This window comes from Centroberyx gerrardi, chromosome 3, assembly GCF_048128805.1.
Source record: "Centroberyx gerrardi isolate f3 chromosome 3, fCenGer3.hap1.cur.20231027, whole genome shotgun sequence".
NCBI lineage: Eukaryota > Metazoa > Chordata > Actinopteri > Beryciformes > Berycidae > Centroberyx > Centroberyx gerrardi.
Genome location: NC_135999.1, coordinates 13245082 through 13268948, shown reverse-complemented (window position 1 = coordinate 13268948; position 23867 = coordinate 13245082). Strand labels below are relative to the sequence as shown.

Below are 23867 nucleotides of genomic sequence, written 5' to 3'. Positions count from 1 at the left end.
TAGAAAGACCTATACACCATTATTTGTTGCAAATCAATCAGCTGTAGTTAAGATTTGCACTAAATTATGGTGTAAATATACTGTAGGTCTTTTTGGAACTCTGAAGAACAGCCTCTCTCTGGTGGTTTATGATGGAATACTATAACTGTCACTTGATTTTCTTCATGTCATATATCCATTTGCCATATAGTAGCTGGACATTTTGACCACATTTTAGGTCTGGAAAAAGAAAAAGTTTGGATAGACTGCAGATGTTATGACTTGGAATAACTTCCATCTTGGAATGTGGAAAGCAAGGACTGGGCCTTGATCAGAAAACACTTCCGTATGAAACAAGGTTGTCCATTCTTTTTTACCCATGATACTCTGTTCCAGGTCAATCCAATTCACCATCTTATATGGTGAAATTGTTCTCAAGACATTATCATAATCTCTGGTCAAGGACTCTCATTTGTTTAAATCTGGTGATTATTGTTAGATTTCATGCTGAGCTTGGTTTTGTTTATGGGGGGAGCTATAAATAACACATCCAGTAATGAGTTTTAAGATAGTGAAATTGCTGATTACAGCAAGGAACACTACTTTTGCTTGTCCAGTTTTCAGTGAGCAAGTAAAACCAAAGAAAGACTTGATTTCTAATGGCCGTGTTTCCTGCATATCAGTCAAACAAACGATCTGCAATATGATAAAAAACCTATTAGAAAAGACCCCGAGATATTGTCACATAATTTATTGTCCACTAAGACTGTTTTCCACAGGACCCGAGATGAAGCTTTTCTCTGCGTTCCCTCAAGAAATTCCTCTTAAATTAAATCAGCAGTAAGTTGTTTAGCACCTTGGATGCATTAATTACACCCACAAGGTGTACTTTGTGGAATTCAAATCAATTACAAGTCCCAGATAATGCTCACAGTGCATCTTCTAAACTTATTTTTGGATGCTGCGAAAATGAGAATTCAGTGAATTGTTCTGCCAGAAATGCTGGTGTAAACAAAGTTTGAACAAAACACAGTAAAGAGTTTTGAAGTGTGCGCAAGCATGAATATGAGTGTTGATAACTACATTTTGTGACTTAAGACAGAGAACTCAGAGAATAGCAGCTGGGTGCAATGAGCTATGATCAAATCTGACATGTAAAACAAACTTTTCTAGGTCATGGGTGAGAGGTTTACCTTTTTACCTTAATTCATTCAGTCTCCTTGAAAGCTATCTTAACGACTTTTTTTTTGGACTAAAGAACAGTATCAATACTCATTAAAGTGTCACTTTGATACTGTGTGATTTATGGCTCAGTCACATCATTTGCCCCTGTGCTGACATGCGGCTAGCTGCTCCACCACCTTCAGGGGAGTTCAAGGTACATCTGTGCTATCAAAGTTCAGACACACTGCCTCTCCTTCTGTTCATAATAAGTTGGTGAAGTGTTGGACAAGGCACATTTTGGGTGCACCTCTGCCACTGTGAGGAGTATGGATGCGGAACTGACCAAGTCCCGTCGGTCCAAGGGTATGACCACCCTGGAGAAGATCCTGATTTTTCTCTTCCTGGCCATGACCGGTGCCTGCATCGCCCTGCTGGTCGTCTACTTCACTGACAAAGCTGATTCTTCTTCCAGTGGAGGTGGTGAGTGTCTATAACAAGTGTATAGACTAATACTATAGTCTAATTCTTGTATAATGTTAGTCAAAGCAAACAGGTTTTTAAAAAAAAAAGATATCACCCTTTTCACAGAGTTATTGTGCTGATGCTTATTTTATCTCTTATAGTTTAGTTATCTCTTACATAATTTTGTCTCTTATAGTTGCTTATAGTTATCTCTTATTTTATCTCTTATAGTCTCTTATAGTCTCTTATATAAGTGCTTACTTTAAAGTGTATAGTTCTTCAAGTCAGCAGAACAGTGAAATAGTGATTCATAACCTCACAGTAATGTATTCAAAATATAACTCTTGGAAGAGTGCCTATAAGTGAATGCTGAATGTTTTAGCATCTCATAAAGCAAATTTTTTTGGTATCAAACGTTGCAGTTCTTCAGTATGGACTTATCACCTTACAAGCATATGACTTTCCTAGTGAAGTGAAGAGGATTTAGCTCTTGCATAATCACTTTTTTCCCCTTTGCCTTACAATATACATTGTATTAGTAAATGTTTCTCAGCTAGTTACAGAATATATTTCCTTTTCTGATGTACACCCACAGCGGCTAGGAAAGCTATTCTAGAGGTTTCTGTTGTTGTGATGTGAGCTGATGTACCTGCCACCAGCCACACTGTGTAGCAGAGGAATATACAGCTGTGGGGAAACACAACAACAAGGCAAGACTAGACAGGGGATGTCTATAGAAAACCCGCTGGGAGCCAAAGTAAAAGCCTATTGGGCTGCTTAGAAAGCTGCGTCCGCTCGCCATCAAATCAGAGACTGAGCATCATTGAAAGGCATGTGGTCTGATCGGACCCGCAGTCTGTTGACCAATGGCAACGTTGCTGTCAGTGGTTTCCCACTGTCGACTATATTGACTGCAGAGGGTGATTTATTATGATCTGATTGGGTGGCACATGATGTTCTGCATGGGCTCTTTAATGTTGGACCGAAATCTAAACAGAGAAAGAAATTATTCAACAGGCAGACAGTTTAGGATGTTCACCAAATCTTAGGCTGTGCAATTGTAATCTGTGAGATATTACAACACAAAGCTGTGGGAAAACAAAGTCCCCTGTCCCCCCTGTGGTACTGCAGGTATAAAACGTCTACCTGGCCATGTCACTGATGTTAAATGGTGTCACTTGATACAGTATGAATTCAGGTAATCAACTGCAACAGTGAAGGTGCATAGAGTGTGCCAATATTAAGTGAGCCGTCCTTATCAAACTAAATTGTCCTGAGTGTGGGAAATGCAAAAAATAACCAAAATGTACTCAGACAAATACAATTGAAAAAAATTAAAAGAAAAATGTGGTAGAAACAAGAATATTGGTCATCAAAATGTCATTCCGGCTAAATGTTTGTACCACCACTGAAAGCCTCACAGCTCCATCCTGTCGTCTTTTCTCATGTGCTCCTTCCTTCATATTTGATGTTTTTCTAAAATTGAAGAGTTGTCCTTGAACTTCAGATTTTCCACGGCCTTTGCACCAGCAAAATATGAGAGGCATTTTGAGACCGAAAAGCGACAGGGAAAAACAGCTTGTCAAAAGAGAGATGGTAAATTGTTGTGATGTAAAAAAATATATATATATATATATATAGGTTAGGATCGTCCGTGACTGGTGTCAAGAATTTCCCAAGATCGTCTGCAGATCTTGAACAAATAACTGTATTACACTGATATATTCACAGTCAGATGTATTTTCTAGTCTCTCATTTTCATTTTTTCAAATCTCACGGAAATCAAAACAGAGCCGAAAAGAGCCAAATGGCCCGTCTGAATTTACAGTAATAATGTATGTGTGTGTTTAACATAACACACAAAATAAAACCTCATCCTCTCCTCTCTCACTGTTCTCCTCCCTCTCTTACCAATTTCATTTTTGATTCAGGAAACCCATTATTCATTCTAGCCTTGCAGGAGGAAAAAAAATGACATCTTCATTCTTAAATGGCAGCGACTGCTTTGTGAGAGCAGACATCTCCCAAAATTTCCACTGCCTTGTTTTGTCTTTGGGAATGGAAGTGGGCGCATTGTTTGGGTCCGCATGAAAGGAGTAGCCTAAGTGGTGAAATGAATACCTTGTAATCAGCTGAACCAATTTCCTTTCATCATTACAAGAAATGAAAAAGGTCAGTCTATCATCATGAAATGCATTAAAAGGATTAGCCTCCCCCCCAAAAAAAACGAGACGGCTTGTTTTACACAACAGAACAATAATGTTAACAATGTGATAATGTTGATGGCAATACTCTGCCTGCATGACAAATTATATTCCAGAGCTTTGTTGTTAAACACAGCTGTGCTGCAAACACTGTCTGCCAAAGCTGCAACATCCACCGGGGAAAGCCTGATCTTGTTGCTGCTGCTGCTGCTGATGACATACTGTATAATCGATGCTGTTGCCAAGGTATCTCCTGGAGATTTTTCAAGTTGATTTTCACTTTGCAGTGTGGAAACCATAAGGTGTTTTCTAAATATTAGAATTGCATGGTAAACCTGGCAATTGCATACTATTTTTACCTGTTAAATTGCAGTTAACAATACTGTGTGCTTCTTAAATTCCATTAAAAATCAGACTCTGTACAACCACTAAAATGATATGGATGGTTAAGGAGGGATGGAAAGATCCTCAGGTTCAACAGGTGGGTTCGTATAATATCTGTGGTATAGGGTGTTCTTAAAAGAGAGTATCTCTTTGATGTTTGATGTCATGTGTAATTGAATGTAGTGTGATTATGGGTTTTATGTGCAATGTGATGTGTTCACCCTGTGTATGATGTGTTTTTCTTTTTTATCGTATTGTATTGTACCTTATCTGTCGCTGTTGAATGATTTCCAAATATATTACCAAATATATAACGTGTATCCTCCTCTGTCCTCTCCACCTCTGCATGCATGTACAGGGGTGGACTCAGGGTGTGGCAGTCCTCAGGAGCTGTCTGGAGAGTCGGGCACCTTCACCAGCTGGAACTACCCCAATAGCTACGACAACGGCAAGAGCTGCGTCTGGCACATCACCGTGGAACCTGATAAGGTAGCGTGGATCATCAGCGTTGCTCCTCAGTCAGCGAACATCCTTCAGTATGCTTACAGAATGTAGAGCCACAGCCCCCTCCTGCAACCTGTCCTTCACTCTTCAAATAACATTATAGAGAATATGTTGAACTTATAGGCATCTGGGAATTTAAGCAAAGCTACAGTATGTGGAACAAGCCATGAGATGAGTACTGTAAATATTAATTAATAGACTCTTTTATTTCTTATTTATGCAAAGGAGGATTCTGTAATGACCAAATGTCTGATGAATCAATTTCCTCTCGAACACAATAGAGCTTGCTTGACTTAAATAAACTCATTACAAATAGAGCAACGCATCAATCTTATATCTTGTTTTCCGTAAAGATATCGATCAAAACAATTCACTCTTATCCCAGACAGGGTCTTTCACAGAGTGTGTGCCTGGTGTATAGCCATCAGCATGATATAGAGTGGTTCATCAGCTAAAGGGGAAACCGTCTTATATCAGGTCAAGCAGTGGAGGACAGCTGGGGTGAATGCAGCGGCAGCGTCGCAGACAAATGGCCGCCTTGTCTCCTTCATTCTCCCCGGCTCTCCTCCCCGCACCCTTAGGAGAAAACAAAATCCTGGGTTTTTCTTTCTTTGCCAGCATGGCTGCCTTCCTGTCTGCCTGACACAGTGACTGGTTACTGCTCGCTCGCTCTCTCTCTCTCTCTCTCTCTCTCTCTCTCTCTCTCCCCCGCTACCCCTCTGCCTCTCCCCCTCTCCCTCTCTCTCCCTCTCCCTCTCTCTCTCTCCCTCTGCCTCTCTCTCTCTCTCTCTCTCTCTCTCTCTCTCTCCCTCTACCCCTCTGCCTCTCTCTCTCCCCCCCCCCTCTCTCTCTCTCTCTGCCTCTCTCTCTTCCTCTCGCTTTCTGTCTCTCTCTTCCTTTCGCTGTCTGCTACACACACATGTACGTGCACACACACACACATGCGTGCACACAAAGACACACACACACACACACACACACACACACACACACACATAATCTCACACATGCACATACACAAACACACACATTTCACACTCAGCCTCTCCTCCCTTCCCTGTCAGCAGCTCTGCTCTCTTATCGACTTCTCAGATAAAAAACAGAGAAAACACCTCTGCATGTTTCCGTTGCAGGTGATCCATCTGTGGTTTGAAGAGTTTGCTTTGGAGGACACCAAGCTCTGTACGGCCGACTTCATCACGCTGAAAGACACGCTGGGAATCATTGGTGAGCCCAAGAGAGCGACCAATAAAAACCTCACATTAATTCTAACCTAAGGGGGGAAAAAAAGGAATTAGTTTCCTAAAAACTGTGAGGAAATATTGATTCTCCCTGTCCTTTTGTTGTAAGGTGGGGGATTTTTTTTTCTCCGCTTTGCTGTGAGACATGGCAATATATCAACTGTAAAGCATTAGATTTAATGATGCAACACACTCGCTTTGAGCATCTCACATTTCCACACACTAGGCTGGAATTTATATCACAAGTAAACCCTGAAATCAGATCTTTGTTTGCTTTTCATAGTCTATTTGGCCTATTTGGCATTATAATAAGCTTTTTCTGTCCATAGATAGATAGATAGATAGATAGATAGACAGACAGACAGATAGATAGACAGATAGATAGATAGATAGATAGATAGACAGACAGATAGATAGATAGATAGATAGATAGATAGATAGATAGATAGATAGATAGATAGATAGATAGATAGATAGATAGATAGATAGATAGATATGGTCTGAAGGGCATGGAAGATGTGAATGTGAGGCCTGAGTGAGAATATTCTCTGCCGCAGTGTCATCAGCAACACCTCACACCTCGGCCCCTTAAGAGAGAGAGAGAGAGAGAGAGAGAGAGAGAGAGGAGAGAGAGAGACAGACAGACAGACGGACAGAGAGAGACAAAGACAGAGAAAGATAGAGAGAAAGAATAAGGAAGCCAGCCGCTCACATACACACACACACACGCACACACACGCACACACACACACACACGCACGCACACGCACACGCACACGCACACGCACACGCACACGCACACGCACACGCACACGCACACGCACACTTACATGCACATAAAAACACCAGTTCCCTCAGCCTGCAGTGCTATCCACCCGTCCAAGGCTAAGGGGATTGAGCTTTGATGTCATGCCCAAATCAGCCCATCCATCCACACAGTCCGCCCCAGTCCACTGCACTGCTCTACTTAACACACACTCCCCCACTAGTTTGCAGACCGCCGACTTAAAGGCTATGTACTTACTTCTCAAATGTCTTTGATCTTTATCCCTCGGGAAAGATTTTTATCATGTATCCTCTTCTTTTCCACTCTCTAAATCAAAACCAAAAATGACAAAATATGATTAAATGAGTGCCATTAGTTGCTTATAAGCACATTTTCAGCCTCATGTGAACTCTCTGTGATATTCCATTTTGATTATAAGGCTGTGCAGACTCTCTGAATAGCCTGAGGGAATTGTGCACCATCTCCTCCCTTTTTCTACATAATTTGTGTGGTTATGTGTAGGTAAATACTGTGGCTACACCAAACCCAAACCGGTGGTGTCACTGGGAAACCGCTTGATGGTCTACTTCGACACCAACGACAGAAAAACAGACCAAGGTTTCAAGGCTCATTACAAAGCTGTGGCTCCAGAGAGTACATCAGGTAAGATGATAACTGGAACTCCATTTTAGCGAGAAATTGCCTCGGCTCTGAAAAATGTTGAATGCCTCTCTTATACGATTGACCTAGAAAGTGACTGTTGTTAGGATTGGGTGCTGGATGAAATGATGGGTGGGAAAAGGGAAATGAAGGGGGGGGGTGGAGGGATGGAGAGCAGGTATCCTTGAGGTGTCTGTGCAGCTGAAGTGCCCTCCATCCCCGCTGCCAGAAATAGCCGGAGCCGGTGGCGCTCTCGAAGGTGACCGCGGGGATCTGCTGACCCCCGGCTTCCCAGAGCAAAACTACCAGAATGCAGCACTGTACCAGGTACCAGCACGCAAACAAACACACACACACACACACACACACACACAAAGCCATTATTCCTTATTGATTTGAGTTATTAAACCTATACCAGTCACAAAGGAGGAAATGTAGAGAAATAGAAGCAGACGAGTTAGAGGAGACAAAGATGTGAATTGCGTAAAAAAATGGGCTACAACTCAATATTACAAGGAAGATCTCCCTAATATGTGTACATGTACATTCAGTATATACCACATTACTTTAGTATTTCAATGATAATTGGTTAACTTGAGGTTCAAAGATTTCAGATTAGCATCCCAAAGTAAATCCATCAGCAACGGATCTCAGCACAGCCATATTGACAACTCTTCTGGTCTTGATCTTTGATTAATGCATCTAATTAAATCAAAGTTGATCCAGTAATTTCATCTCAGGGTTCCCATGCTGGGTTTGGACATGGAGTCTTATGGTGGCTGTCATCGTTATCTTATATTCCTATGTTGTCTCTGCCAGAGCAGAATAAATATATTTTATGAGTTATGTCAAAATGCTGCTTATGTTGCACTCTGCAACCCATGAGAAACTGAAAGGTAGGAAAACATGGGGAGCGAGGCATGGAGCCATTGCAGATAGCAAATTGCTACATAGACAAGACTGTATACTGAATTTTGTCTCTCATGTGTAGCCATTTTCACTTTTTTTGTGATTTGAAATCTGCTGCACTTTGAAAGAGGAAGCACAGAGGGGAATCTGATCGGTGTTGGCATGAATGATTGGTGTGTGTTTGTGTTTGTGTGTGCGTGTGGCGTGTGTGCGTGTTTGTATGTTGGATCAGTGGAGGATCACAGTACCTGATGGCGAGAAGGTTCGACTGACATTCACCTCCTTTGACCTGGTGCCTGAGGCCTGTGGAGACTTTGTTGAGGCCTTTGATGGCCACAAAGCCGGCTCTGCTACACTGGGTAGGCAAGACATAACACATTTGTCCACAGTATACAGTGAAGAAGACAAAGGGAAAGCAAGAAAACATAAAGTTGTGCAATTAATAAGATGTAGACGAGTAGAGACAGCTATATTGTGCACAAATTTCATTTATCCCCTATCCCTCTTTAAGGATAGGTCTCAAATATACAATAATCTCACAGTATCAATACAAAGTAGATCTACTGTGTGTGTTTGAGTTGAAGAAGTATTTCAAATATACCACAATATTACCATGTGTCATTTTATATTTCAAACGTTAGATTATAATGCAAGGGATGTGTTAGAATTTCAACATACTGTGGGCTTTGTTCAGCTTTAACTATGTCAACTATGTGGGTCCATGAATAAAAGATGAGCTCTATTAAAAGTTTGGGATGAGAAGTTGCTCAATGGGCAGAGATTCTGGAGTCTTTCTTTAATTTGATAAAGTTGAAATACTGCCTGTTCAGACACGTGTATGCAGTATGGAATATAATTCTTCATATTTGATGTGCTAATGTATTGTTTCTCTTCAATTGCCAAAAATGTGAATATTTACCATCTGTTAACACTGACTTGTTATCCATCAAAGGTAAATTCTGTGGCGGCAAGTTACCAAACCCAGTGGAGTCCAGCAGCAATACCATGGTGCTGCGTTTCAAAACGGACGCCACGTTGACCTCCAAAGGATTCAGCGCGACTTACACCAAGTCCAGCCTTCCACCTGTTGTCATCCCCACCACACCCAGACCCATCACGACTAGGCCTATAACCACACCCAGACCCACGACCAGGCCAACCCCCTCACAAACCCCTCCACCCTCCACACCTGCCCCTCCTGGTAAGCTTTTTTTTTTGGTCTCTTAATTCTATAGTCTTCTACCTTTCTTGTTTATTTTCCCACTAGTTGGGAATCATATTTTGATTATAAAGCCCACGACACAGTTTGGTCCTATTGATTTTCTGTGGGGAGCCCCCCCTTCCCCCCGTGTCTTTCTCTTGATTTCAGCTGAAACATGTGGGCCCATTCATTATAATTGATTGGCTCACTAGCCCACAGCGGCAACAGTATTGATGGTGCTGAACCTGCTTCCCAAGAAAATGTTGCCATCATAACCCCCATTTTTCTAGTTTGATTTCAGTTTCAAACAGGAGTGATTTCATCAGTGAGGTAGATCACCAAAATATATCCAGACACAAAGCCACCTCTTACAGGTCATTACTGATGCTCAGTAAATTATATTATCTCTATCTGCTTTCTGAGCCGATCATCACAACCAGATGATCTATGAGGGGTGTTTCGTCCTGATGCAGCTTACGTAATTGTTATGCTTCCTCATGCAGTTTCCCTTGCATATGCACAACACTAATCAGGTGACAGCTCCAAATAAGGATGAATGCAAGTAGCTCCCTGCGTAGGAGTGGGGAGATCCCCCTCGAGGTTTGTCTATTCATCACTGAATTAAAGCTATTGGCAGACAGACCAGATCTCTCCAGTGGCCAATTAAGGTACTACAATAACGACCCTGTTCATGGAACAGTTTTGCAAGTACGGGAGTAACCTAGCTCTGATCAATAAGAGGGAAAAAAAAGAATTTTTTGAACCGTCTGGAGCTCAGATGCACAGAAACCCCCGCCTTTACCTCAATCCCCCATCTTTCAAAACAATTTGCATAATGAGGTGTGAATATCATTTCCATAATTTTTTGTGCTGTTATTTTGCATTTTACAGAGTCAGGATGTGGCGGTCCGGCAATACTCCATGGACGTAAAGGAGTAATCCAGTCCTTGGGTTTCCCAACACCATATCCTGCTCATCTGCGTTGTTCCTGGAAGATATCTGTGCCCACGGGCCTCCTGGTCAAACTGCACATCACTGATATGGCCATCACAGGAGAGACTGGCCAGTGCCAAGAGGACAAGCTGATCATCTCAGATAATTATAAGACACTAGGTGAGCCATGCGCTTTTTTTTTTGTCATCTTCAATGTCAATTTCAAGTCAGTTTGTTAAATGACCTGAAATTCTGTATATTTTAACGTCTCTTTAACTTTTTGCCATCACTCCAAATGCATCTTAAAGCATCTATCTGGATGTCTATCTGTGCTGTCTCTGCTATTTCTGCCATTTCTCCCTTTGTGGAGCCTAAATGTCAGCCACTATGGAGCAAAGGCTATAAACTATTCCTTCACCTTGCATTTAGAAACGAGGTGGTCAGGTACCGAGGGGACACACACAGCAAACAAACATCCCAGCAAGCAGGTGATAAGCATCTGCGAAGAATGTGCCCTGTTGTTAAAAAAAAGGGAACTTTGGCTTGTGTTTGTTGCACCTTGCTAGGCTAGCAGCTCTAGTGCCGGAGCATGCCTGTCTCCCCCGGCTGTAAAGCTGTTGATTAGGATCTTCCTTGCAAAGAAGCCAGCAAACTGTAAATTGCCACTCCTTATTATTCACTCCAGTGGCTGCAGTGGGGCTGATACAGCTTTATCTGCTGCTGAGCGCTCAAGGACTAAAGCGCTGAGGTACAAGCACCCACTCTCTCTGAAACACACACAGATGGGTAATGAGAGTGTTGTAGAGGTGTGTCTTGTTAGCGGAAGGTGTGTGTGTGTGTGTGTGTGTGTGTGTGTGTGTGTGTGTGTGTGTGAGTGAGATTCAAATTTGTGTTGAAATAGAACTGAGAAGAAACGGTTTGTTTTTGCTTTGAAAGCACAACCTGAAAAAGTCTGAAACCATTATCTTTAAGGCTTTATAACTAAGCTTTGAGATGACATGTCACCCTCTGTCTATGTGTGTGTGTGTGTGTGTGTGTGTGTGTGTCTTGTGACCACACGTGTGCATGCATGTGTGTGAGCAACGGCATGACACTTCCACTCCAAAAGCCCCAGTCGGTGGCCTTTATGTCAGAATTGTTGCGACCTCCTGCCATGGGGGCTCAAGGCTCAGCAGGAGAGCATGGCTCGAACCAGATATTACACTTAACAAGCGCAGCAGCCAAAAATCGGTCGCACAGGCAGACGAGAGGGGAATAAAAACAAAACTGCGTCCTCTTCATTCTGTCATAAATAGCTGATGTCCTTCACAAAACAGTGTGTGATTTATGGTTGGCTCTTTCTGGGTTTTTTAATCTTTTTTGAGCCCTTGCAGCTAAGTCACACTGAGAGACTATGCTGTTTTCTTATTTCTCTCTCTTACTCTTCACCGTTTGTCGCATCCTTTGATACATCCTTTTGTCCCTGGTTCTACCCTCTACATCTCCTTCCCTCTTCACCTCTCCCTCGTCTTCCTCAGGCACACACTGTGGCTACATCCTTCCCCCAGTGGTGGTCAGCGCCACTGACACCATGTCTGTCAGCTTCCAGTCTGACAGTCGACTCACAGAACGAGGGTTCTCTGCCAGGTGGGAGGCTGTGTATCCTGAAGATATCACAGGTACAGACGCCTGATACACACACACACACACACACACACAGGCACACATATGCCTGCATACACACACACTCACACCTGAGGCACGTGTCGCTGAGGCAGCTCAGCACCTCCTAATGACTATCCATAAAGCATCTCACTCCCCAGTTGCATATTTGTAACAGGAGCAAAGTCGCCGCATGAGCAGTGTGAACTCTGGCAAGGCACAGGTCAGGGTACACTGTTGTGTAAACGCAAGATAAATCTTCCTATCTTCATCATGATTATCAGGCGAGAGAAGAACTTGAGAGTACCACGTGAAAAACAAACCGCTACACATGCTTCTATGTTTGTTTGTTTGCTCTTTTTTTGATACTTTCTGAAAGATTCTCTGTTTTTTCATATTCTCCAGAAATTCACATCAGGACCAACTCCTATAGGGTTTTAGTGTAACAATGTTTTTGATGCTGAGGGGATACACTGCATTTGAATGTAAACAAAAAAAAAAAAAAAAAGGTTTAAAACTATGAATATATGGTGAAATGAATAGATTAAAATTCTTTCTGGCTGAGTTATGAAACACGCTGAACTTAAAATTTTGAATATATTTTTGAAGTAAATGGACCAAAAGCTAACCTGATGGATCAAGCCTCTACTGTAACATGTGTTGCATGATCCTGTGTTCACCAGCTGTTGTGACATTGTGTATTTACTCCTCTCTCCATCTCTTACTTCACTCTGCCTTGTCACAGGTTCAGACACTGTAGCTTGTTTACACTTATCTGGCTATTTACTCCAACACAGTGTATAGACACACACATCTCACACAGTTTCTCTCTCTATTTGTTCCTCTCCCCATTTCAGAGGTCCAGGGCTGTGGTGTGTCTTCCACTGAGGAAACCGGGGTTATCAAGTCCCAGAACTGGCCTATGAACTACAAGGCCAACACTGAGTGCATGTGGAATATTGTCTTGCCGTTGGGGAAAAATATCACACTGACATTCACCCACTTCGACCTAGAAGCCAAAGATATCCTAACTTCCAAATGCTATGATAACCTAATGGTGTATGACATCAGAACTCAGGACAATTTGCTGGTAGGAAAGCACGGTGAGTGGGTTTGTGGAAATCCTACTATATTGGCTGATCCTAAAACCATTTGCATTTTCAGGATGATCAGTCAGACAGTAGCATGGTGGGAATAAATTGTGTGTTCACATCTGCATCGAACACATGAAATTGCAAGCAACACCTAGTCATGCATTCACTAACCCATTTCATGTCTAATTATTATAATTGTAGATCTAGTTGAACTAGTTGTTCTAAACAGAGATAGCACTGTGTTTAAGCAAAAGCGCTGTGTTTAACATAGTGCTGTGTTTAATCACTGTATCTCTTTAGTTCAATTTATTATGGACAGTTTGTTGTCGTTTTAACCCGTTTCAGGTCCGTTTTGTGGGACCACACTGCCTGCCACCCTCCAGACAAAAGGCAATAGGCTGATGATGCGTTTCCATGCTGACTTATTTACGGAGGCCAAAGGCTTCAGGGCGTACTGGACAGCCGACAGCAGCCAGCCGGCCCCCACCGAGCCGCCCGCTCTGCCCAACCCCTGGGATGACATCACCATAGGTGGGGTATCTGTCTCAGTGGAAAACAGTTTCTGCCAACATGTTAGAAACATTGTCAACAAACGATTACCAGGTTTCACATAGTTCTACCATAGTGTGGCTGAACTAGGATGTTTACCATAACTGTACATTATTTTAAGTGCCAAATGTAGATTATTGCATTATTATGGCGATGTACACTACCAGTCAAAAGTTTGGATACACCAGATTGAATGTACTGTTTTTCATGATCTTAAAGCCATTTTGATCTAAAGGCTTATGCTTAAATGCTTGAAATGTGTTTCTTAGACAAATAGAAATAGTGAAGTTATAAATAGTGAAGTTGATGCCTATGTATGTATGCCTATGGCTACTTTAAATAATCTAAAATATAAAATGGTTTTGATTTATTTAACACTTTTTTACTTTTTGGTCATTGTATAATTCCATTTGTGTTATTTCATAGTTTTGATGTCTTTACTATTACTCTAAAATGTGGAAAACAGTAAAAATATTGAAAAATGTAGTGTGTCCAAACTTTTGACTGGTAGTGTATGAATGACAGGAATTTATTGGTCTTATCGTTAAATTTGATGTTTTGTTTTTCTCATACATCTTGTCTTACACATCACTTCCACACCTCTCCAATGCTCTCTTACACACTGCACACTGTATACTGTGTACACAGTTTTAGCAGAGCAATCCTCTTTATCATCAATCACATCGACCGACATCTATTTTCAAAAAGCTCCTTAGAAGCTGTGAAGAAGCCTGGCCTATTTTCATCTGATTCATGCCGTCCCCCCTTCCACACACACACACACACACACACACACACACACACACACACACACACCACTCCTGTTACCCCCCCAGATGTGCAGTAAAGCAAGGTGATTTGGTGTGCTGAGAACACAATGTGAAGTGGCCTAGTGCTGCACTTTCCCTCCTAGCTGGCTGTCACCCGAGTCCCATTCTTTACCCAGCGATGGGCCCCAGGTGGCCCAGGCTCCTGCCAAGCCAATTGCTGAAATAGAGTTTTATAGATGGACTCTGCTGCCTCTGGGTTTTTTCACCCAGGCTCTGACCAGAGGTGCCCTGTGTGTGGGGCAAGGGAAGGAGAGAGAGAGGGAGACAGAGACAGAGAGACAGAGAGAGAGAGAGAGAGAGAGAGAGGGAGAGAGGAAGGAGGAAGGGGTGAGAAGAGAGGGAGTGAATGAGTGGGACGTTTTGTTGTCAGCTGTTTGGATGACCAAGGGGAAATTTATATCTAGATGTCTGCTGGTGATGTCATGTCAAGCAGATTGGCCCGGAAACAGTGTTTTGCTTGCATGGGACCCATTTTTGGTTTGCTGGAGGAGCAGAGGAAGATTAAAATGGATCCCCAAATCACACTGTTTGTATGAAGAGGGACTGAATAAGCTGCAGGCTAGTAGGTCAGTAAAAGCCAAAAGCAGAGGAACACAGCTTACAGTGGCAGCCAATATTTTAGTTTAGTTTAGTTTATTTATTTGACAATTCACTTTAAAAGGACAATTCCATGGTTGCAACACCAATGTACATGCACAATTAAAAGAACATCAAGGATAACACAAAAAAGTCACAGGACTTATTTCCATTGTGGTCCTTGTTGAAGTTCTCAGTCTTGGTTGTGACGAAAATTCTTTTAAAAATGTGGATCCCCAGAGCAAATGATTGAAAGCCTCAGTACCTAAGACATGGGAGCTTATCTGTTTGCTGCAGATATGTATCTTCAGTCTTTGTTTACACACACACACACACACACACACAGAAAACCACAAACAAATTCACATGCACAGACACAAGATAGATAACCGTGATTCCGTCTCTTTCCCCAGACTGGCCCAGCACATGTGGGAAACCGGCTATTCCTCCCACTGTCACCACTCGCATTGTCAATGGAGAGCCAGCCAAGCCTCACTCCTGGCCCTGGCAAGTGTCCATGCAGGTGAGACACTCCACCAATGAACTTACATCCAAATAGAGCTAATTAGATCAGAATTTACAACATAATTATTTGAATTTAATAGTTGCTATAAATGCCGCTCATTGCAAATGGAGAAGAAACATTATGGCACAAGTTGACAATTTTACTCTCCTGGGGCAAATTCAGATAGTTGAACTCTTAACTGATAATGTGAAATCAAAGGGTAATGTGTTCAAAGATCCCTCTGTTCTTTCTCTTGTCTCATGTTAATTTATTAACGAACTGATAGCATGGATCTAATTACCCACACTCTCAAAAATAAAAATGGGATCAGCCCCTTCTGTATATCAACTTTAATGATATGACTCTCTCTCCTCCACATGTTTGGTGTGTGTGTGTGTGTGTGTGTGTGCGTGTGCGTGCATGCGTGTTTCAGGTCTGGCCGGCCAGTCGTCCAGAACCCACGTTCTTCCATACCTGTGGTGGTACTCTTATTCATAAGAATTGGGTACTTACAGCAGCCCACTGCTTCATAAAGTAAGTGCTCTATTTTATCATCTTCACATTCAGCACACATAAAAGAAATGTAGAATTAAAACGTTAGCCATTAATCTTCAAAACAAGGAGATAGTTCTGGGCACTGATTTTTTTTTTTGCGGTGAAATACATTTTAAATACCAAAAATGTTATGGACTGTGACACAATCCTATTCAGTTCAGTTCCAAAGTTTAAGCCAGAAACTTTTTCTTGAAGCCTATTTGCGTAATCTCGCAAGGCAGTTGTTTGTGGCTGTGCTTTTACCTAAGGCTTATTACAGTACCAGAGCGATGCCTCGTTAGCGATGTATCTCCGCCTTGGCTAATGGTGCACAGTGCCTTGACAAGAGCCTGTCAGAGAGAGAGATGCTGATGCTCTGTGGAGCCTGTGCACTACATAGCTTTCTGTGGAACGGCTGAATAGGATGCACACAAGTATGTCGAACATATATCACAGAGGTGTGGTGAGGGATGACTCACAATATGCTGTGTTCAGTACAAAGGCACGTATTTGAGAAATGATGCTACTACACCCTGCAAGCTTATACTGAGCATTGACATGTCTCTCAGCTTTCCTTTTTAAACATGCACCCTTGCACCACTGCACATAAAGCACATTGACTGTGTCCATTGTACACTGTGTCTGTTTACTGTGCATTGAAATGTATTATTATTGATTTATCTGATCTGCTGCTTTTCTACCCAGCTACGCGGACGAGCTGCAGCGTTGGCGCATGTGTCTTGGCAAACACAACCTGACCTACACGGAGCCCAGTGAGCAGTGCCTCAATGTGACTGGCATCTACCGACACGAGGGCTTCAAGTACCCCACCGTGCCCACCGTGGAGTTTGACATCGCCCTGATCAGGCTGGACGGGGAGGTGACGTCCAATCAGGAGATCTCGTATGCCTGCCTGCCTTCCAAGGAGGAAGTCCTACCAGGGGGGAAGAAGTGCTACGCCACCGGCTGGGGAGACGAGACCGGTGCTGTTACTGGGCTTCATGTTCATATGCAGGCTGCACATACAACACACATTTGCATGTTCACAATCATAATATGACATTTTTATTTCCACTGTAATTTCACCCTTTGGCTTCAAATTTTTTTATTGAAACAATGCAATAACACGCCAACTCAGGAGACACTCGCCCTGCATAATTGCTTTTTTGACCGCAATATTGTGTTCACTTGCTGTTAAAAATGCATTCATGTTGCGCTGGAATAGCTTGCATGCCCTCTGCTGGACTGAAGATGAAACTACTTCCAGTGTTTGCACCCTCCAGTATCTCCAGTTGAATGTGTTTTTTTTTAGCAATCCAAAGTGACTTATTCCACTGTTTTGTGTGATTATCAGGTGATTCCATGAATGCCAAAGTTGCGGAGGCCCTTAACCAGGTTGCCCTGCCTGTTGTGCCCTATGACACCTGCAAGAGGGCAGATTACTGGTGGTTCCAGGTCAAGACCTCCATGATCTGCTGTGGCTATACCCTGCCTGACGAGCTCAAGTCTGTCTGTCAGGTAAAACAAGGCCTGCTAGTACAGGACTAATAAGTTAGTTCTGCAGACTATGGAGCATTCTGAGCATCAATAAAATGAAATCATGGGAACCGGGTGGTTCTTTCATACATCTAACCTCAGATATATGGTATTTAATAACATGCTGATGGTGTTATAGCCCATGCAATCTTGATTGACAGGGAGACTCAGGTGGTCCTCTGGTGTGCCAGGATGCTCCCAGCAGCCCTTGGGAGGTTCACGGTATCACCAGCTTTGGCCCTATTGGATGCATCATGAACAAGAAGCCGTCTGTGTTCACCCGCTCCTCTGCCTACATCCCCTGGATTGAGAATGTCATCCGCAGAGATCTCTACAATGAGCACAGTACGGCGCCAGCTGGCCTCAACTGACCCAAACTGGTCAAAAACAGTTCTGTGGTTGCCAGGCACATGCAGTATATGCTGCCAGAAACACTCAACAATAAAACATGTGACATCTTTCATCTTTTTTTAAACGTAGGGTCTAAATATGGCACAAAATCCCAATTTATTGCTGGTTGTCACTCTCTGTCCTCTCTGTGTAGCATCTGGCTGTGGTGGGCCAAAGGACTTGACTGGCACAGGTGGCACCCTGTCCTCTATGGGTTACCCTGGCAGCTATAGCAACAAAGCCCGCTGCCAGTGGAACATCCGGGCGCCCCTCGGCAAACTGGTTCACCTCCGTTTCCACAAGTTCTCCCTGGAGGAGAGCCAGTTGTGCATGAATGACAAAGTCACCCTCACAGACAAAACAGGGAGTCTAGGTACAGCATACAGCCCATTACATGCATCATTGCGTGTGTGTGTGTGTGTGTGTGTGTGTGTGTGTGTATATGTCTTTGTGTGTACCCATATGTATGTGTGTGCTTGTATGTGCAGACAGGCATAGCTCTTAACCTACTGCTGTGACTCTTGTGATATACAGCGTCTTATCCTTAAAGTCACACTGAAATAATGACTTGCCTTTTTAGTTCATTTTAACTATCATACCATACACATATTTGACAATGTGTGCAAATTTTATTGTAGTTTTATATTAAAATCTCATTACTTTTACTTCCTGGAAAATGGAAAATCTTTAGTGGTGACATCATCATGTACCAGGAGGCGTACATAAAAATTCCAACCGATGAAATTATCACAGATATTTCAACAATCCTGTCCCTCCGCCCTTCCCATCAAATAAAACAGCTTTTCTGTCCTTAACTGAAATCCCATTGGTTTACACTTTTGAATGATCCCTCCCCGTGTTATGTCCCGCCCCAATATCCTATTTCAACAGTGTAAAATGTTTAGATCAATGTCACGTGACTGCTATAGAATCCCTACATAGTAAAAACAGGACAGAAAGAGGAACCATGGGGTTGTGTTTTGAAAATTGTTAATATGCTTATTACTTATTTGCACAAGCAGCCAGCAGTCTTAGGGCAGGAGGTACAGATGTTCCCAGCCTAACATTAGCTCATGTTCCCCTCTCTTCAGGCACCTACTGCAGCCATGTTCCCCCTCAGGAGCTGGTGAGTGACGGAGAGACACTGCACATCACCTTCTCCTCCAATGACAGGGTGGTGGACTCAGGCTTCAACGCCACCTGGTGGGCAGTGGACCCCACAGAGGGTAAGACAAGACACTGAGGGCGAAGCCTCTGGAGCGAAAGGACCAAAACAAATGTTGTGTCTCCTGTAATATATTTCAGGATCGCTTTTAAAATCTTTCTCACTCCCTTTTTTTCTTCTTTTTACATTCCTCTCCCCGCTCCTTCTTGCCTATCCTTCCATCTCGTTTCCCCCCGTCTCTCGTCCGCCCACACAGCTCCCTGTGGAGGAAGCTTCAGCACCGAACAGGGAGAGATCACCTCTCCTAATTGGCCCAACGACTACCCAGCCCAGTCTGTGTGCACATGGCGAATCACCATTCCCTCAGCCAAAAGCATCCATATAGTCTTCACTCACTTTGAGGTGCAGGCTGTGAGCATGTTGGGGAAATGTGCGGACTATGTGGAGATTATCAATGGAGAAGGGATGGCCTCACAAGGTTAGCTGTCGCACTACAAATTCTCGTTGTATTCATTTTGTATTCTGTCATTTTTTTAGTGTAGAATATCTGCTGTAGAAGCCCATCTTATCCATGGCAACATATTCACTGCTGTTGTCAATACTCTGTACAATGGTGATACATCTCTTATTTCTTATCTGCTGTGCAGGTCGATTCTGTGGCTTCGCCCCGCCTCCAAACGTTACCATCACTGGCAACACAGCCGTCATCCGCTTCCTTAGTAACGGAGACAATCAGCAGAAGGGTTTTCGTGGTTACTGGACCACCGATTCCAGTGTGGTTCCCACTTTACCTCCTCCACCCCCCAACCCATGGGACAACATTACTATCAGTGAGTGCGGGCCTAGCCCAAACAAAGTCAAAGCACCTCTACCTCTGCCCATTCAGATGTAGGGTTGATAGCAGATCACAGCTTATTTATAGAGAATGAAAATGTGCACTCACTCTCTGTTCCCAGACTGGCCAGAGAATTGTGGCAGCCCAGCGGTGACACCCAATACCACCGTCCTCAGGGTGGTAAATGGGCAAGAGGCAGCGCCACACTCCTGGCCCTGGCAGGTCTCCATGCAGGTACAGTCTGCTCCTGTTTCAGTGTGAGTGTCTGAGAGAGAGACAGAAAGAGAGAGAGAGAGAGAGAGAGAGAGAGAGAGAGAGAGAGAGAGAGAGAGAGAGAGAGCCTTCATTTTGACCAATTTATTTCTCTCCCGCAGGCTAGTCCGATGCCGCCCATACCTTACATGCACGGCTGCGGAGGCTCTTTGATCCACGAGGAATGGATCCTTACTGCTGCTCACTGCTTCATGGTGTAAGAGAGAGAGAGAGAGAGAGAGAGAGACCATGCACACCACTTTAAAAGCCCACACGTCCTCTAAACAACACTTCTTAAAAACACATGCGTTTTCTTTTGAATTTGTGCTGTGCAGTAATAGTAACCTGGCTATCAGCTTGCACGTCAGCCAGGGAAGAGTAACAGTATATGACCCTAACTTTCCCTTCACCTTTCATCTCCCACCTGCCTTCCAGCCCACTGAACAACCCCGGCTACTGGCGCATGTGCCTGGGGAAGCACCACATGAACTCCTCCATGGACGTGCCCTCCGCCGAGACCTGCTACAAGGTGGACGGCATCATCCGCCACGAGGGCTTCGTCTACGAGCAGGATCGCACCGACATCACCAATGACATCGCCCTGGTGCATTTGGTCGAGCCCGTCAACATGACCAGGGAGATCAGCCCCATCTGTCTGCCCAAACCTGGGGCAGTGATGCCTGCTGGGACACCCTGCTTCGTCACCGGCTGGGGAGACGAGAAAGGTAGCGGGGAGCAGTCGTTTTGAATTCCTTTATGACTTGACTCAGATGAACTGTAGTTGTAAAGCTTCCCCAGGAACAAGAGGGAAAGTAGTCATTTGTATTCTAATGTCTATGTAAAAATGCCAATGTCACTATTACAAAAGAATGAAGAAATTTAATATTCAGTGTTTAATTAATCATTAATCTAGTGTTGTGCCACTATAACGCTGCTGTTGTGTAAAACTGTAACTCCAGGTTCTTTGCTCTTTTTAAACTGTAGTTTTATAATTTCTTCTTCTTCTTCTTTTTTTTACTTAAATTGAAAGTTTACATTATCTTTCATGTTCTAGGTAAGCTCCATGACCTCCATGAGCCTATGAATCCACTCAAAACCTAATAAATAATTAAAAAAATGTACTGTAAATTCTGAAAAACTGACAGTAAGCCTGATTTCCATTAAAAAAAAAAAGCTTGTAATTGCAATTGTAATTAAAAATAAAGTTGACCTCTGAAGAGGGGGGGTGGTGGCGGGCCACAAAAAAAAGAAAAAAAAAAAGCTTGTTTTGGCTTGATTGGTAATGATAATGAGAGTTGGAGGTTTACATTGTGTATATCGCAGTGAATGCGCGTGTTTCTGTGTCTCTGCCTACCGCATGACGATAACCTTTTCCTTTTCCACTCCTATTTTAGGAAGCCTGTTCCCCAAAGTGTCAGAGAAGCTAAACCAGGCGGCCCTGCCTATTATTGACTTCCCCACCTGCAGTAAGCCTGCTTACTGGTGGGACACCCTCAGGCCCTCCATGATCTGTGCTGGCTACGGGTCCCCAGATGAGCTCAAGTCGGCCTGCCAGGTGAGAGGACACGCTCAACCTTGCCCTTGGATAGGGGAGAGCAAAAAAGAGTTAGAGAGGAGTTTAGTTGGGGAAAATAATTCCAAATATTCAGATGGACACACTGCAGTTCCAGGAGGGTTTTGTTTCTAGATAGGAGAGGATAAAAGAAAGGCACGCTGCTTGCTCCTCTAATTGAAGTGGGTCTACTCTGGAAGCTTTTGTCACACGCTGTTATATAAGTGTGTTGGCATCTCATGATTGGGATGTCTTTTACGTAACACCCTGAAAACTGTTTGTTTGTGATCGGTCAGCCTTGACAGCAAATGGCTGCCTATAGTTTGCTTGTCGTAATTGGACACAGGACATGGGAACATGTTTGTTAGCCATAATGAGCAAAAGTGCAAGCAGGGAGAAATTTTCACCAAGCCTTTTCAATTTTAATAGGATTATATATTGTTATAGAACATTGACATTTGTGCCAAGAGATCCTTGTTGGGCACGTTTTTGATAAAGATAGACCCATACAGAATCTAGGGCACAGAGGTGATTTATACTGATTGCAAAACAGCAGTGAACACCACTTCAGCTTCTCACCTATACAGTAAATCCATCTCCCTTCTGCCTCTCCTGCAGGGCGACTCCGGCGGTCCCTTCGCCTGTTCGGCTGCCGGGACCAACACAACCTGGGAGGTCCACGGCATCGTCAGCTTCGGACCGCAGGGCTGCATCAAAGACAAGAAGCCCTCTGTGTTCACCCGGGTGTCTGCCTTCAGCGACTGGATTCACCACAACATCAAGAAGTTCATCTATGAAAATGGCATAACATACTAAAGCCAGTGTCTTGAAATAAAGATTTTTCCAGTGTTATTGAGTTTTTCGCTCAAGCATCATTTTTCTATGTAGATCAAAGTAACATTACAGGATCCCGTTTAAATATTATGCTGACAGATATTCTCATCAACCCAAAGCCATAAGCCATCTTTATGAATTTAGAGGCGTCTGCTTTCTGCAGATAAATGGCTTCCTCCAGTTTTTATTCCCCAATAATGCTGATAACTGCTGCGAGTTCCCTGAGAATAAGTATCAAATCCTGCAACAGACCACAGTTCATACAGGAATTGAGAACTTTTATTTGGCACATATTTCATATCAAGCAAAGCAAATCCAGCAAACCAACACTCACAGTTTTTATTTCCCATAACCTAAATAGAATGATATTTCTTCCACAATATGTGAATTAAAGGAAGATTGCCTCAAAGGTGCAATTAAGAAAATAAGTATTTGAAGAATGCCAGTGTTTTCCTAAAAATCTAGATGCTGTTAACGATAATTCACAAAACTCAGAGCTCACAGAGTGAGAAATTGAATGACCAAACACCTCAGATGGGATTTTTCTATGCAAGACTGACCCTTTTGCTAAGGTGAGGGGTTAAAACTGCCTGCTACTCCAGATGCTCCTAGATGCTTAAATGTTATAGATTTTTTATAGTCTATGATATTTTATGTTTTATACCGTAAACAAAGAGTCTGTGTAGATAATTGTGTTTGATGTTGTGCAAATTATATTTAAGACAATATGCAAACTTGAAAACTCTCTTTTCTCAGTGATGAAGCTATTGTGATAATCGTGGTCACGTTGCATTCTTTGATTAAAAATTGTTTTATTTCATTTTTCTGTGTGTCATCTCAGTGCTAGTAGAGTTTTTTGACTGTCTCCAAGTGAAATATGTTTTACTTCCGGAGCTCGGCGCCTGCAGGCTCGCTCTTCTGTTTTCCCTACTCCCAGGCAGATGAATCCTGCAGGCACAGACTTAAAGTTTTGGGTTTTAACCCCTAGATCACATGACCAGGCAACTCAGCCAATCAGAGAGCTCGGCTCAGATTTCAGCCCAGGAGGAGAGAGGGGAATAGAGAGGGAGGAAGAAAGAGAGACAGGCACTAATCTGTGCTCATGGGTTGGGAGGCAGCTAGTCTCCTAGTGAAGACTGGAGTTGGCAACTATTCCTTACTCTCTCT

General features: G+C 43.1%; 1 protein-coding gene across 1 annotated transcript; it reads left to right on the top strand.

The window, feature by feature from the left end:
* The first annotated feature begins 1469 nt into the window (after nucleotides 1-1469).
* LOC139921584 (cubilin) lies at nucleotides 1470-20323 on the top strand. Its single transcript, XM_071911865.2, has 21 exons — nucleotides 1470-1623; nucleotides 4552-4682; nucleotides 5831-5924; nucleotides 7227-7367; nucleotides 7594-7691; nucleotides 8506-8632; nucleotides 9226-9474; nucleotides 10366-10587; nucleotides 11925-12065; nucleotides 12906-13151; nucleotides 13488-13673; nucleotides 15511-15620; nucleotides 16036-16136; nucleotides 16842-17119; nucleotides 17491-17654; nucleotides 17834-18017; nucleotides 18217-18435; nucleotides 19154-19288; nucleotides 19484-19705; nucleotides 19875-20057; nucleotides 20184-20323. Exons 1-21 carry the CDS (start codon nucleotides 1470-1472, stop codon nucleotides 20321-20323), a joined length of 3525 nt encoding a protein of 1174 aa, XP_071767966.2.
* The last annotated feature ends 3544 nt before the right edge of the window (nucleotides 20324-23867 follow it).